Raw genomic sequence first — 12,479 nt, 5'->3', positions numbered from 1 at the left:
TTTGTTGCTCCACAGATGATAGTGTGTGTATATGGTTTAATCTCCACATTAAATATTTCACATGACATGAAATTCAGTTTTCATGCAGACATTAACCATTGAAATGAAACGTAAGATGCATTTTTTGATCGTTGATCTGGATCATCTGGGTTGAAACGTCTGTGGAGATCTGAAATCAGTCTGTTGATGTAGAAGCTGTGGAAATCCGCCTTTCAAATCAACAGTTTTACAAATAAAACCTAAACATTTGAAATGCAAAACGTGTTTGAAATTTAAACTGTTGTATGAAACATTGTGTGATTAATAACAATCAGGTCCCCAGTGATCCACTCTGTGAAGACCTTGTTTGATTTAAACAAATCTAATCAGCTGGACTGAAGTTGTATTAACATACAGTGTGTTATCATGAATTTAGCCTGTATGAGTGTTGGATGCATGTCAACTAATGCTGTAGTTACTAAGTAGTCCATTAGTTTTAGATAAAAATGACATCATTATGTCATTTAAAGGTTGAGAGGATGACACCATGGCTTGGTTTTAGCTGAAGAAACATCCCCTCCTTGTTCTTGCTTAGGATGGACTGTGCATTTGACAAGATACATCACACACCATAATAATAAACACACACAACAGCTAACTAATAAGAAAACACAACAGATAAAAATTCATTATATTCATTAAGATATTATATATATTATAAATATTATATATATTATATCAGAATTTAAAGAAGAAACAAATGCCTGACAATGAAACTGTGAAATACAAGACATTTTCATTCTGCTTGCATGTATTTATTGTTATGACATATTCAGGTAACTGGAATATGGCATTTTATTTGACAAATTTTATCAGCAGTTTGTATTTCATTTTTTATTTCCCAGTAATACCATTTTTAATGCAACTTACCACTGGAATGAGTTGAAATGTATTTATTCTTTTGTTAGTAAAGTTATTGATTAATCGGATCTCTTAACACAACCTCACCTGAATGATGGAAAATCTTTATCAACACATTATTTAGGGCCACAATAATAGATCAAATGTTTAATATTTCACAGGAGAGTCCGGCCTTAAAGAAGAAAAAAAAACTCTCCACGGCCGTTTTCCACTGTTTATTCTAGCAACACCTTCGTCCTGATTGACCTCTGCACCTGCTTCCGGCCCTTTAAATCACTCTTGCCTCACAATTTGGCCGACAGAAGACTACAAAGTTAAATCAGGTTACCTAGTGTTAGTCAACAATTTCACAGGAAGTTGAATCTTCCAATGTTCAAATTAAAAGCTAGTATGCTTTTTTATTTTGCATGAGAACACGGACTTAAAATAAAAAAAAATGTACATTAAAACAATACTATGTTGTTGTGTGGTTTAAAAAGTAACTACTAACATTGTAATTTCCTGTTTGTACGACATGTAATTATGATGAGTTTTATTTTGAATGACAAGTTAGGAAGTGTGGTTCTCCTAGCGCTCACTTTATGCACCAAGCTAGCATAGCGCAGGTCGTCTGAGCTAACGCTACTTCAGGAGGTGTTTCGGACTTTTCGGGCTGTTGTGTGGTACTAGTCGTTGCCGGGGCTCGTTCACAGATGGCTCTACTGACGCCATTGTTCGCCTTCCTCTATCACCTCCCGCAGGTGTATAAGTGGCTGCTGAAGCCCTACTATGTAGCATCCTTCTTCATGTCCGTCGCCTTCCTGGCTGTTCGCAAGACGCCGGGCATCTGCGAGCATCTCGCCACGCAGCGCGAGGACGGAAACTCCTGCGACTTCGACTGGGTCCGTAATAACACACGGGCTCTAACCAAGTTCGCTAGCAGCGAGCGGGGGCAGCTGTGCTCGGCTACAGGCAGGACGACGGAGCTAGCTGGAACCTCTAGCACAGATATCCAGACATGGGCTGATCTGTCTGTCTGTTGCTCAGTCGCTGGATGCGGCTTCTTTGCTTCATCAGCTGCTGCTGCGATCACAGTTGCCTCCATGCTCATAGCTCATGGTGCCGCTGACATGTCACTGATGTTACTGTTGAATCTAGTGAAATGTGTTGATCGACGATGTGTGACTCTTGTTCTCAGAGGGAGGTGGAGATCCTCATGTTCCTCAGTGCCATCGTTATGATGAAGAACAGACGCGCAAGTGAGTAGATGCTGGTTTTCTCCTGTGCAACAACGTGATGTGACGTATAAAGGACAAAATGTTTAATCATATGGAAAATGTAAGCGTGACGTATGTGTGCAATTCCAGTAACGGTAGAGCAGCACGTGGGCAACATCATCCTGTTCAGCAAAGTGGCCAATGTCATCCTGTTCTTCAGACTGGACATCAGGATGGGGCTGCTCTACCTGACGCTGTGTATAGGTCGGACACACACACACACACACACACACACACACACACACACACACACACACACACACACACACACACACCTAACCTGTTGTTGTCTTTTGTTTGTTGTAGTGTTTCTGATGACTTGTAAGCCTCCTCTGTACATGGGACCTGAGTACATTAAATACTTCAGCGACAAAACCATTGATGTGAGTCAATACTGTGCGATCTGAACCAACAGTTAACCCAGAGCCAAAGCTCAGTCAATTCCCCTTTGAACACCAGTTAACTGAGCATGTGTATGTCGTCCAGGACGAGCTGGAGAGGGACGGACGTGTCACCTGGATTGTTGAGTTCTTCGCTAACTGGTCTCCGGAGTGCCAGTCATTTGCTTCTGTGTACGCTGACCTGTCTCTCAAGTAAGTTCTCATGTTCATGTCTGCTGAGCGAAGTGACGTTAACCAGAGTGAACTCACTTATTTCTGCCTCCACGTGTCAGGTACAACTGCTCCGGCCTCAAGTTTGGTAAAGTGGATGTTGGTCGATATGGAGAAGTCTCCAAGAAGTAAGATCTGTCTGTGATTTATTCTCTTTAAGTCACACACATACCTCTGTTGTTCTGCTAAATACATTTTAATCTGCTGAGCAGGTACAAGGTGTCCACGTCTCCGCTGTCCAAGCAGCTTCCATCCCTGGTGTTGTTCCAAGGGGGGAAGGAGGTGATGCGGCGCCCCCAGGTGGACAAGAAGGGTAGAGCTGTGTCCTGGAGCTTCACTGAGGTTTGTGTGTCTGCTGGCGCTTCACAACAGGTCTGAACGTTCAGTGTCTGACAGACAGTCGTACGACACAGTCTGTGACACGGATTAGTAGTTCTTTTCAGTCCAGGATCAGGTCATGGTGTCCAGCTTTGAATTAACGTCACCATAGACATACCTTCAGTGTAGAGATGCTGAGGACCCACTCATGTTTCTGATGAGACGACTCATTCTCATGTCTCGTGTCTCCACCAGGAGAATATCATTCGCGAGTTCAACCTGAACGAACACTACCAGAAGTCCAAGAAGCTGAACAAGACTAAAGAAGACAAGGTCAGCCCGTCCCAGTTCCCAGCCGTCCCTGAGGAGGAGGAGCCCGAACAAGGGACTGACGCTCAGGAGTCAGAGTCCAAGAAGGACAAATGAGATGGTCTGTATGAATGAGCCCCAGTTTGTAGCTACTGAAACACTGTCCTGAGCAGCATTAGCTGAAAAGCTTTCGTTAAACCCAACAATCCACCAATTCATGTAACTCTCCAGTGCAGGAACCAAGCAACGGTTGAAGGGGACTGTGATGCTGTCAGCTGGTCCAGGATCAGTGGGGACCTGGAAACGTGATGTTACACAGCATGTTTGTGGTGGGTCAAGCTGCAGCGTGAATGACCATTAATAATAACTATTGAACTAGTGAATGTGATGTGGCAGATTTTTTATGTAATTAATTTAACTAATTAAAATGATTAAGTGTAATTCCTATGAGCTAAGTTGTAACTCTGGTTCATACAGTAGACTACGTTGGGAACATTGTCCTGATTAACTTGAGATAGACTGAACAACTAAACTCTTCATTTCACCTCCCCTGTTCCCTCGTTTAACTGTCTCCACGTCTGTGAACATGCTGTGTTGTTTACGTGCTCTTATTTAATGATATTTCCACGTATGACACAAGTCAGATTGAGTGTGAACAGAGCTGGGTAACATCAGACACACAGACAGTGCATTTCTGAGTCTGAATCCCGGGAGAACCCACATTCCAGCATTGGGAGAGTTTTTTTACGGTGTGAATCATTATCAGGCAGCTTACTGCCATTACTGACCATATGATTATTCCCTTTCCCCCATGTCTAATAAGTATTGTTTTAATTTAGATTTGACTTTTTAAGTATTTCCTTTTTGTAATAATCTGTCCTGATGCATTTGATCAGAGCTACATTCTGAGGCATGGGTGTATATATGCTCCTGTATGTCAATGTCTTCTCTCTGTACATGCAATAAATGATGCTCATCAAGTGTTTCTGTGCTAATCAAACCCTGCATTAATATGTTACTTACATATACATGTATTTGTTACATTATAATTGCTTAGTGGTGCTTCATGTCTGGAGCTTAGTCTAGTTCTGTTCTTTGCTGCTCCCAGTGGTCAGGGACACATGATGATACATGATGAGATGCTCCAGCAACAGGATACAGTGAGTGACTCAATATTATATCATCAATGCATCATCAATATGTCCAGAACCTTAATGTAGCAGCTGTAACAAGGCATCATTTATTATGAATTTGAGAGCATCTACATTTAACCTGCCAAATAAAAACAACAAATACACACAAGCTGAACTCAGTATCAGTGTCTGTGGTTCTGACCCGGTTCAGACACGCCTCACTCACTACTTCTGCATGAAAAGGAGTCGGGACACATTTGCTTCATACGCTTGTGTTACTAGTTTGTCTTATATTCAAAATAAAAGCATGCTAATGCAACACAGTTTAATAACTATATTGAATGCTGGGAACTCTGAGTACTGTTATAATTATATTATTTTTAGGAGCTAAACTTGAGGTGTGATCTGGCTGATGTGATCAGTTCAGTCCACACCTTCACTCCTGGATGAAGTTGCCCACTTTAACCAGCTGGGGGCAGCAGAGCGCTGCTTGGTCACTGGCTTCAATCACTGTACTGGAGCTTTTCTATCCCAAGAAAACAACACTATAGCTAAAATCTGGCAGTTTGTTCCTTCCCACCAGCAACACATGGTTCAATACTGACAAACACACTTTGGTCCAACATGTTGATTTATTAGGTGTGACATAAAACAAAGCTGAGCTGCAGCAATGAGCTCAGGAAACACTGATCTCAGAGGAGCCGTTATCGCACATTCCTCTACGCTACGTTGCATAATCGGGTCTTCTGAGTCCAGCTTCCTGGAACCAGCTGCACATCACATGTCATCACAGTTATGGTCCAGTAACAGAGAAAAAGTGTGTTGTTGGCTCAGATAGAAACATGGTGTTTAACATAAGCCTGTATTATATGAACCCTCCCCAGAACCACAAGAACCACTCCTGTGGTTCTGGAAACAAGTTTATAAACCTCTCAGTGCTTTTGTTCCATGTTGGACTTTAACGGACAGAACCGACGCCGCCTTCACATGAAGAACTTGATGACCTTGGCCTTAAACATGTGCAGCTTGCTCTGCTCCATCGGCACCACCCGGTCTTGGGCTTCCAGGATGGTCCGGTGGGCGTCGTCAAACAGCTCTTGGCCGATGGCAGCTTGGACCCTGTCCCTCCACGCACTCAGCTTGGGTCTGCCCTCAAACACATCCAGGCCAGAACCCACAGGCTGCAGGCGGGACAGAGGACAACATGTGATGTCACAGCGTTGAACAAGACCCTGTCCCGGTGGTTCTGACGGAGGTGTAACTGGGCTCAGTCCTCACCTGCATGATCTCCACTATGGCCACCAGGTCGGCCAGGGAGATCTGGTCTCCTGCGATGAAGGCCTTGTCCTGGATGAACTTTTCTTCGATGAGGGTCAGGGAGCCGTTCAGATCCTCCAAGGCAGCGTCCATCTTTTCTTGTGGCACCTCTATGCCCAGAGCCTTGGGAAGCATAAGCTACAGCACAAACACATAGATTTTCCTAATGTAGCTCCATCCTAAAGACCTCATAGCTCCTCATGCTTCTCTGCTGAGATCCTTTAGCTCTCAAGCTTCTCCGTGGAACCAGTTTCAGTTCGGGTTCTACTTTAAGACCAGGCTTAAAACCTTCCTTCTAGTTACAGTTAGACCAGGTACCTCTGAACCACCTTCCTCTCACTTCCATCCCATGAGTACCATCCCTGGGCCTGGTTCTGCTGGAGGTTCCTGCTCTAGAGACTCTAGTGGGATTTGTTGGCTCTTCTATTCAGCTGTGTTAGGTTGGTGTCATAAACCTACTCTGTCAAGTGACTGGAGGTGACTTTTGTTGTGAATAATTAAGCTGAACCAATTTACTCTGAGGTCACTGTGACACTGCCCAGCACTGATGCAACGACTGAGCCAAGATTAATGTAAACTAAACATAGAGCATTTAAACAACCATGTCCTGACATTCCTCAGGCTTCTTTCAGGTGCATTTTTAATTTAAATTAACACATTTATTCAATCCCTGCACTGTCCTTCACACTTTAATTAGAGCTGTGTCTGAGGTGACAGAAAGCAGGATTCCTTCTTTCTCATGGGAGTTTAGTCTGAACCTGCTGCTAAGTTGAGATGAAATGCAGCAAAACCAGTAACACACAGATGTCGTCACAGCTGTCGTCAACTGCAGGGGCAGGAATGGGAGCTCGGATGAATTTTCACCTACATTTTTACACGGTTCAGGATAGACATGGCTGTGTTGGCTCTAAAGAACCAGGGCTGCTCCCAGCAGACATTTGTCTTGCCCGCCACGGGTTCCTCTATTCAACTAACAAACATTTACAATAATTTAAATTCACATGTGTCATTGCAACACCAGAAACTGAAGTTGTGGAAAAGGGAACCTCAGTGAGGCATTCAGGGATAGTACGGACTGTACAGTCGTTTCCGTAAAGCTCTAAAGTGCATTTTAGTGAAATCCTTGAGTAGCAAAGACCACATATCCATAAAATAAGAAGTGGCTTCTAGGCTTTAAACGCACCACTACTGCTAATAAGATTTCTTACAACCCTCTGCAGTGGTCGCTGCTCACAGCTGTTTATCCTGCTGATCACAGCTGATAGCGACCAGATGTGAGACAACGGCGCAGTGGACGGAAACGCGCAGCTGTGAACCAGGACCAGCAGCAGCGGAGCCACGTACCCGCAACCAGAACACCTTAGACCCGTGAAGACGAAGCGCCGAGTGCTGCCACGACAGGTACTCGTTGACCCGGGCGCGCTGCTGCACTTCTGCCGGGTACCAGTAGTCGGGCGTCTGGAACTTCTCTGCCAGGTAGATCAGGATGGCCACGCTGCGGAGGCAGACGTCACGGGTGAGCAGCGCACACAGGTACACGGCGGCCCTTAGGGCGCATGCGCCGGCGCTCACCTCTCCGCCAGGCAGAAGTCTCCGTCGCGCAGAGCGGGGACTTTTCTAAGCGGGTTAATCTTCCCGAACTCTTCTCCGTACTGCTGGGCTGCAGGCAACGCGCGTTGCAACATCAGACTTCATACTCAATGCTCAAGTTCACTAAAAAAAAAAGTTTCGGCGCGGGACCGTGAACTCACCGTCAAACAGAGTGACTTGCTTGAAGTCGAATGGGATTTTGTTCTGCTTGGCGAAGATGTAAACGGAGCGGCAGGGCTGAGAGTACAGGTCCAGGTACAGTTCCAGCGCCATGGCTGCGTCTCCCTCCAACAGAACCAATATGGACTGCAGGCTCGCGCCTCTCCCGTCCAGCGACGCCCAAAGGCTCCGTCTCAGCACGAGCGCCACCGCGTGGCGGCATATTCTGCGCTCCCGCTGCTTCACAGCTGCTCACAAGTCATAATCATAAAAATACCTTTCAAATGAACAGGTCACTGATGTATAATGAGTGAGAATAGGTGCAAGTATAAAATACAGCATATATTTGCGCTATTCATTAACTCTATTTAGAACAGACTCCAGTAATACATTTAGGTGGCTGCAGACCAGTGTGCAATAAAGTCAACAGGTTGTGCTTTGGCCACGGTACCAGGAGTCCAGACACAGCTGGACAAACAGCTAGTCTCAAACGCACAACAAACCTAAGCTGCTTCCTCACACATCGACCTCTGTACAGCATTAAACTGCTTTTGTAGTGCTGAACATTTGAGGCTCTCTTCATTTCACTGTCACTAATCTGATTGAACATTGGCCCTTGGTCATGTGCTGGTTCACAGTTGTATTTTTACCTTTGCCTCAAAAATGTTATAAATATTCCATCTTCGTCATGAACAGACACATTCGCTTCAAATTAGTATAAGCAATGCCAACACGTTACGTTTCCTTCCTCAGGAGTCAGCGTTGGTAAAATGTGAAAATAGCTCAACAAACCAAATGTAAATAGGATCCAAATCATCAAGAGCTGCTGGTTAGACCGAGAGTAACTAAAAAGAGACAGGCCTGGCTGGTGTCATAAGAAAAATGTTTTTTAATGAATACAAAGTGCAAATTACAGGTTCAAACTGGTTAAACAACATACAAAAACGCGGGTAAGACTGACTAACTGAAAAAAGATCATAGAATTGGTTTAAATCATACAAAAACTATGTAAATAAAAAATGAGTGAGATCTTCTATATTGTTATAGACAATTGCATCACTAAACAGCAAAATATTATGTTACTTCTGCTTCAGGTTATTTTTTGTTCAGACATGTTTGTTCTTTAAAAGACTCTTTATTAAAGTGTTAACTTATAATAAGCATAGAATTCACGACGGCAGTCAATGAATAAATGCAATAAAATCAACAGAACGCACACTTATAGAACAGTTGGTTCCGTTCTGACCCAGTTAAACGCTCCGATCCGCTCCAGCGGGTCATGTGCGCATAGCACAAATAAACATTGCGCATCTGTGAAGTCGCGTGTTAAAATCTCGCGATGTTTGTGTGCGTCAGCGAGCGCAACACCGGTGATCCCCCCACAAGGTCAGCCCATGTGAGCGAGTAGTTAACTGGCGGAGGTTCTTCAACTGGCGCGGCATACAGACGGTGATTTCCCCGTTCTTCAGTCGGCTAAAGGTGAAAACATGGCCCGAGGAAGTCGCAGCCGGTCCGCGGCTCCAGCTCCGGCTCCGGCTCCAGCTAGGTAAACAAATGAGTTGACCTCCAGTCGTAGGCTCAGCCTGCGCTGGTTGAATGTCCAGTCAGCCTGTTCGAGCATGCATGGGCCTAAATAACAGCTGGGGGCTGTTTTCATAGTTTATTAGTAGCTAGTTGTGACTGATCTGAGGAGGGTAAGAGATGTGACCAGGCACCAAGTTTGTGGCAGGAGCAACAGAAGCCGGCTGACTTCTGAGCCGACTCTGACTTTGCTTAGCCTGTCTTGTCACTCAGAAAGTTCAGAACTATGCTGGTCGTATTAAACCTTTCTGGGCCCCAGTTGTTGTCTGAAGATCATCTGACAGATTTTAACAGGAACATCCAGGCATGATCCACATTCATGATACATGTGGTGAATCCCAGACTGGCGCCAGGGCAAGAAGTCCTCCTGCTGTACCTGCTCACTTTCCACATGCTTGAACAGACAGAACATCAACTAAACCAGCGCCTTATGCACTTTGAGAAGGACGATCAGTTAAAATGCTCCTGCATAATAGAGCATAATAATTTAATGCATGTTTATGGCTTCACACTGTTTTGATTATAATCTAATTTAAATTAAAGTATAAATTTAAAGATGTTTGTGTGTGTGTGTGTGTGTGTGTGTGTGTGTGTGTAGCCCAGCTCCATCCCACGCTCCAGTCCCTGCTCACCCACCTGCCACCTCTCTGGCTCCAGCTCAGTCCCAGGGGCCGGGCCTCATGGCCCAGATGGCTACTACCGCTGCAGGGGTGGCTGTAGGCTCAGCTGTGGGTCACGTTGTGGGTAGTGCTCTTACAGGGGCATTCAGTGGCGGCAGTAGCAGCAGCACGGAGCCAGCCAAGCCAGCCTATCAGGTAAGAGCTGGGGATGGATTGTGTGTTACAGATATTCCTAGAGAGAATAGAGGAAGGTGGGTAAACACAGGAAAAGCCAACCTCACTATCACTAAACCCCCTGCTGGCTCATGCCTTGTTGGTGTCTAGGAGCCCCCCCGGCCTCCAGCCCAGCCCCGCCCCTGCCACTTTGAGGTCAGACAGTTCCTGGACTGTGCCACAAACCAGAGCGATTTGAGTTTATGTGAAGGCTTCAGTGAGGCTCTCAAACAGTGCAAGTTCTCGCACGGTGAGTCTTTGACCAAGGAGGTCAAAAAGTCTCTAACAGTGTAAAAACATTAAAGGTCTGGTTTTAAATCATCATTGTAACTGGGGTTCATCTGTGTGGAGGTAGGTAATGTGAAGAGTTACAAAAACAATGTATGTATACATCGAAACAGCATCAGGTGAATTGATGATTCAAAACATTTCACTCTGACCTTCTGTAGGTTTGACGTCCCTGGTATGAGGAAGCACAACTGTCATGATGGGATCATGAACGCTGGACCTCAGGCAGTGTTGACTCTGTTTTTTTGACCGAGGACAGAAATACTTGATGTACAGTAATTTGTGTTCAATAAAAATTAGACCAGCGTATATTGTCTTATTGTCTGTTATTAGACACATTTTAAGCATACAGCTGCCATTACAAGTTAAAAACATGTAAGGGTAAACAGATTCAATAACTATTTTAAAACAGATTTAATGCAGTCGTCCTGTCGTGTGGACCTCCGGCCTCTGGGGGCAGCAGTGAAACGATGAGTTTAGACAACACGTTCATGTCTTATTCTGAGGATTATACTTGGAATAGAAGAAATAAATGAACAATAATAACCGTTTGTTTCGGTTTTGTAGCTCGTTTAAACCGTCCCATAGCCATGCGTACCAACTTACTTAATACATCAAACAGTAAACTTCATGAATGAGAAAATTCGCTTTTATTATTAAACGTGGCCAGTACACGTGTTACGCGCTGCTTTTATTGTGAAAGCGTCGACCGGATGTGGTTATTTGCGTGGTTTTCACGTCACAGTGCTTCTGACCTCGTCTTCGACCGGAGTTGGGAGCAGAGTCCACATCAACAACATCATGCCGTTCATCGAGTTACAGACCAACCTGGACGCCAGCCGCTTCTCCGAGGACTTCCTGAAGAAGCTGTGCTCCAGCACCGCGGCTGCTCTGGGGAAGCCGGAGGAGGTGAGTTAGTTCGGCTTCGGCTGGTGGTCGGGGTCACGTGACAGGTGAACATCGGCAGTGTGACAGGACCCGAAATAAGTAGTGTATTAAATAATAAACAATTAAATAAAAATTAAATATTAAAGTTTCCTTGTTTCACGCGGAACCATGCTCAAGCTTTAGGCTGTGTCACACTGTTGGGAGCATGAGAGCAGGTGGGGACTCAGGAGTTTGTTCCTCCCTGTGACCTCTGCATTAGGTTAACGGGAGACGAAGGTAGCGCCAGTCCAGCGCCTGCTGGGCGGCAGTCCAAGACGGGGCGTCCTCACTGGTGATGCCTGCCAGGCCTCCGTTTCTAATGTACCTGCGGTTGTCTTTCAGAGGATGAACCTGGTGGTGACACCCGGGGTGAAGATGATGATAGCTGGCTCCTGCTCTCCATGTGTGATGCTCTCTGTATCTGCTATCGGTGTGACTGACACGGCTGACAAGAACAAGGAGCACAGTGCTAAGATCTTCCAGTTTCTGACCACAGAGCTTGGTTTACCTGAAGACAGGTGAGCTCTGATGCGCACACCGAGACCTCAGCATATTCACAGCTGGTATCCATAGATCATCATGGTCAGGTAGAGACATGAAAAATAATATCAGCCACTTAAATTTAACTTCCAGATCAGAATGTGTGACTCATCTCACTGTGTCAGTGAACTAGACAGAGGACTGACAACTTGTTGTTAATTGACAGGATCGTTATCGTGTTCCATGCGCTGGAGCCTCACCAGGTCGGTAAGAAGGGAACCGTAATGAGCTTCTTGTAAAGGGTGACGTCTCCAGTCTGTGTCCTGAAATAAGAAGATGATGCATATCAATTATTGAGAGTCACTAACTAAAAGTAACGAGGACATACTGTATGTCCATGTCATCTGCTCTGTGCTGTACAGGAGAGTGAATCTGAGCATAGTGGGCGTTTGAATGTTTTGATTAAGGCAGAGCAGCTGGTGTGGACTCTGTCCAGTGAGGAAGACATAAGTTAAAGTGCAGCCTAACTTCACCATTCCAGCCTGGATCAAATCAAGATGCTCTTGTATGTTTGTCATTTTGATAAATAATTGATTAAAGTCTATAAAATACCTCTACGTGTACGCCTGCTTTCACTTTTTATGTTGTTATTTGCAGTTGTGGAAGAAGTGTTCATTTACTTAACCATTACCTAAATAGTAGAAATACTAAAAGTAATAATTTTATGATTCATTGTTAAAGCTGCAGAAATGAACACATTGATTTAAACACATTACA

The 12,479-nt window shown here is 44.8% G+C and overlaps 4 protein-coding genes across 5 annotated transcripts; 3 read left to right on the top strand and 1 right to left on the bottom strand.

Moving 5' to 3' along the window:
- The first annotated feature begins 1,468 nt into the window (after window positions 1-1,468).
- On the top strand, window positions 1,469-4,379 carry LOC114851928 (thioredoxin-related transmembrane protein 2-B). 2 transcript variants are annotated; one of them, XM_029143835.3, is made up of 9 exons: window positions 1,469-1,781; window positions 2,078-2,138; window positions 2,247-2,360; window positions 2,463-2,539; window positions 2,643-2,749; window positions 2,830-2,895; window positions 2,980-3,109; window positions 3,341-3,515; window positions 3,631-4,379. In XM_029143835.3, exons 1-8 carry the CDS (start codon window positions 1,593-1,595, stop codon window positions 3,509-3,511), a joined length of 915 nt encoding a protein of 304 aa, XP_028999668.1. In that variant the 5' UTR covers window positions 1,469-1,592; the 3' UTR covers window positions 3,512-3,515; window positions 3,631-4,379. The 2 variants fall into 2 exon arrangements, with proteins under 2 accessions (XP_028999668.1, XP_028999661.1); XM_029143828.3 differs by having other exon boundaries at window positions 3,626-4,379.
- Window positions 4,380-5,140: 761 nt separating this feature from the next.
- On the bottom strand, window positions 5,141-7,778 carry gstt1b (glutathione S-transferase theta 1b). The gene is made up of 5 exons (XM_029144119.3): window positions 7,596-7,778; window positions 7,417-7,504; window positions 7,189-7,339; window positions 5,806-5,982; window positions 5,141-5,708 (listed from the first exon to the last, which is right to left on the bottom strand). Exons 1-5 carry the CDS (start codon window positions 7,705-7,707, stop codon window positions 5,511-5,513), a joined length of 726 nt encoding a protein of 241 aa, XP_028999952.1. The 5' UTR covers window positions 7,708-7,778; the 3' UTR covers window positions 5,141-5,510.
- Window positions 7,779-8,935: 1,157 nt separating this feature from the next.
- On the top strand, window positions 8,936-10,604 carry chchd10 (coiled-coil-helix-coiled-coil-helix domain containing 10). Its single transcript, XM_029144459.3, has 4 exons — window positions 8,936-9,139; window positions 9,773-9,989; window positions 10,119-10,257; window positions 10,457-10,604. The coding sequence occupies exons 1-4, from the start codon at window positions 9,081-9,083 to the stop codon at window positions 10,474-10,476; spliced, it is 435 nt and encodes a 144-aa protein (XP_029000292.1). The 5' UTR covers window positions 8,936-9,080; the 3' UTR covers window positions 10,477-10,604.
- A 402-nt stretch (window positions 10,605-11,006) lies between these two features.
- ddt (D-dopachrome tautomerase) lies at window positions 11,007-12,315 on the top strand. The gene is made up of 3 exons (XM_029144508.3): window positions 11,007-11,204; window positions 11,565-11,740; window positions 11,929-12,315. The coding sequence occupies exons 1-3, from the start codon at window positions 11,097-11,099 to the stop codon at window positions 11,999-12,001; spliced, it is 357 nt and encodes a 118-aa protein (XP_029000341.1). The 5' UTR covers window positions 11,007-11,096; the 3' UTR covers window positions 12,002-12,315.
- The last annotated feature ends 164 nt before the right edge of the window (window positions 12,316-12,479 follow it).

This window comes from Betta splendens, chromosome 1, assembly GCF_900634795.4.
Source record: "Betta splendens chromosome 1, fBetSpl5.4, whole genome shotgun sequence".
In the NCBI taxonomy this organism is placed as follows: domain Eukaryota; kingdom Metazoa; phylum Chordata; class Actinopteri; order Anabantiformes; family Osphronemidae; genus Betta; species Betta splendens.
This window is presented reverse-complemented; position numbering and strand designations above follow the sequence as displayed.

Excerpts from the sequence above, each read along its gene's own strand:
- LOC114851928 (XM_029143835.3), top strand. The coding sequence starts at position 1,593 with ATGGCTCTACTGACGCCATTGTTCGCCTTCCTCTATCACCTCCCGCAG. Across the intron at positions 2,361-2,462 it reads CTACCTGACGCTGTGTATAG|TGTTTCTGATGACTTGTAAG; the intron begins GTCGGACACACA and ends TGTTTGTTGTAG. Across the intron at positions 2,896-2,979 it reads TATGGAGAAGTCTCCAAGAA|GTACAAGGTGTCCACGTCTC; the intron begins GTAAGATCTGTC and ends TCTGCTGAGCAG.
- chchd10 (XM_029144459.3), top strand. The coding sequence starts at position 9,081 with ATGGCCCGAGGAAGTCGCAGCCGGTCCGCGGCTCCAGCTCCGGCTCCG. Across the intron at positions 9,140-9,772 it reads CCGGCTCCGGCTCCAGCTAG|CCCAGCTCCATCCCACGCTC; the intron begins GTAAACAAATGA and ends GTGTGTGTGTAG. Across the intron at positions 9,990-10,118 it reads CAGCCAAGCCAGCCTATCAG|GAGCCCCCCCGGCCTCCAGC; the intron begins GTAAGAGCTGGG and ends GTTGGTGTCTAG.
- ddt (XM_029144508.3), top strand. The coding sequence starts at position 11,097 with ATGCCGTTCATCGAGTTACAGACCAACCTGGACGCCAGCCGCTTCTCC. Across the intron at positions 11,205-11,564 it reads CTCTGGGGAAGCCGGAGGAG|AGGATGAACCTGGTGGTGAC; the intron begins GTGAGTTAGTTC and ends GTTGTCTTTCAG. Across the intron at positions 11,741-11,928 it reads CTTGGTTTACCTGAAGACAG|GATCGTTATCGTGTTCCATG; the intron begins GTGAGCTCTGAT and ends GTTAATTGACAG.
- gstt1b (XM_029144119.3), bottom strand. The coding sequence starts at position 7,707 with ATGGCGCTGGAACTGTACCTGGACCTGTACTCTCAGCCCTGCCGCTCC. Across the intron at positions 7,340-7,416 it reads GACTTCTGCCTGGCGGAGAG|CGTGGCCATCCTGATCTACC; the intron begins GTGAGCGCCGGC and ends CTGCCTCCGCAG. Across the intron at positions 5,709-5,805 it reads CCATAGTGGAGATCATGCAG|CCTGTGGGTTCTGGCCTGGA; the intron begins GTGAGGACTGAG and ends TCCCGCCTGCAG.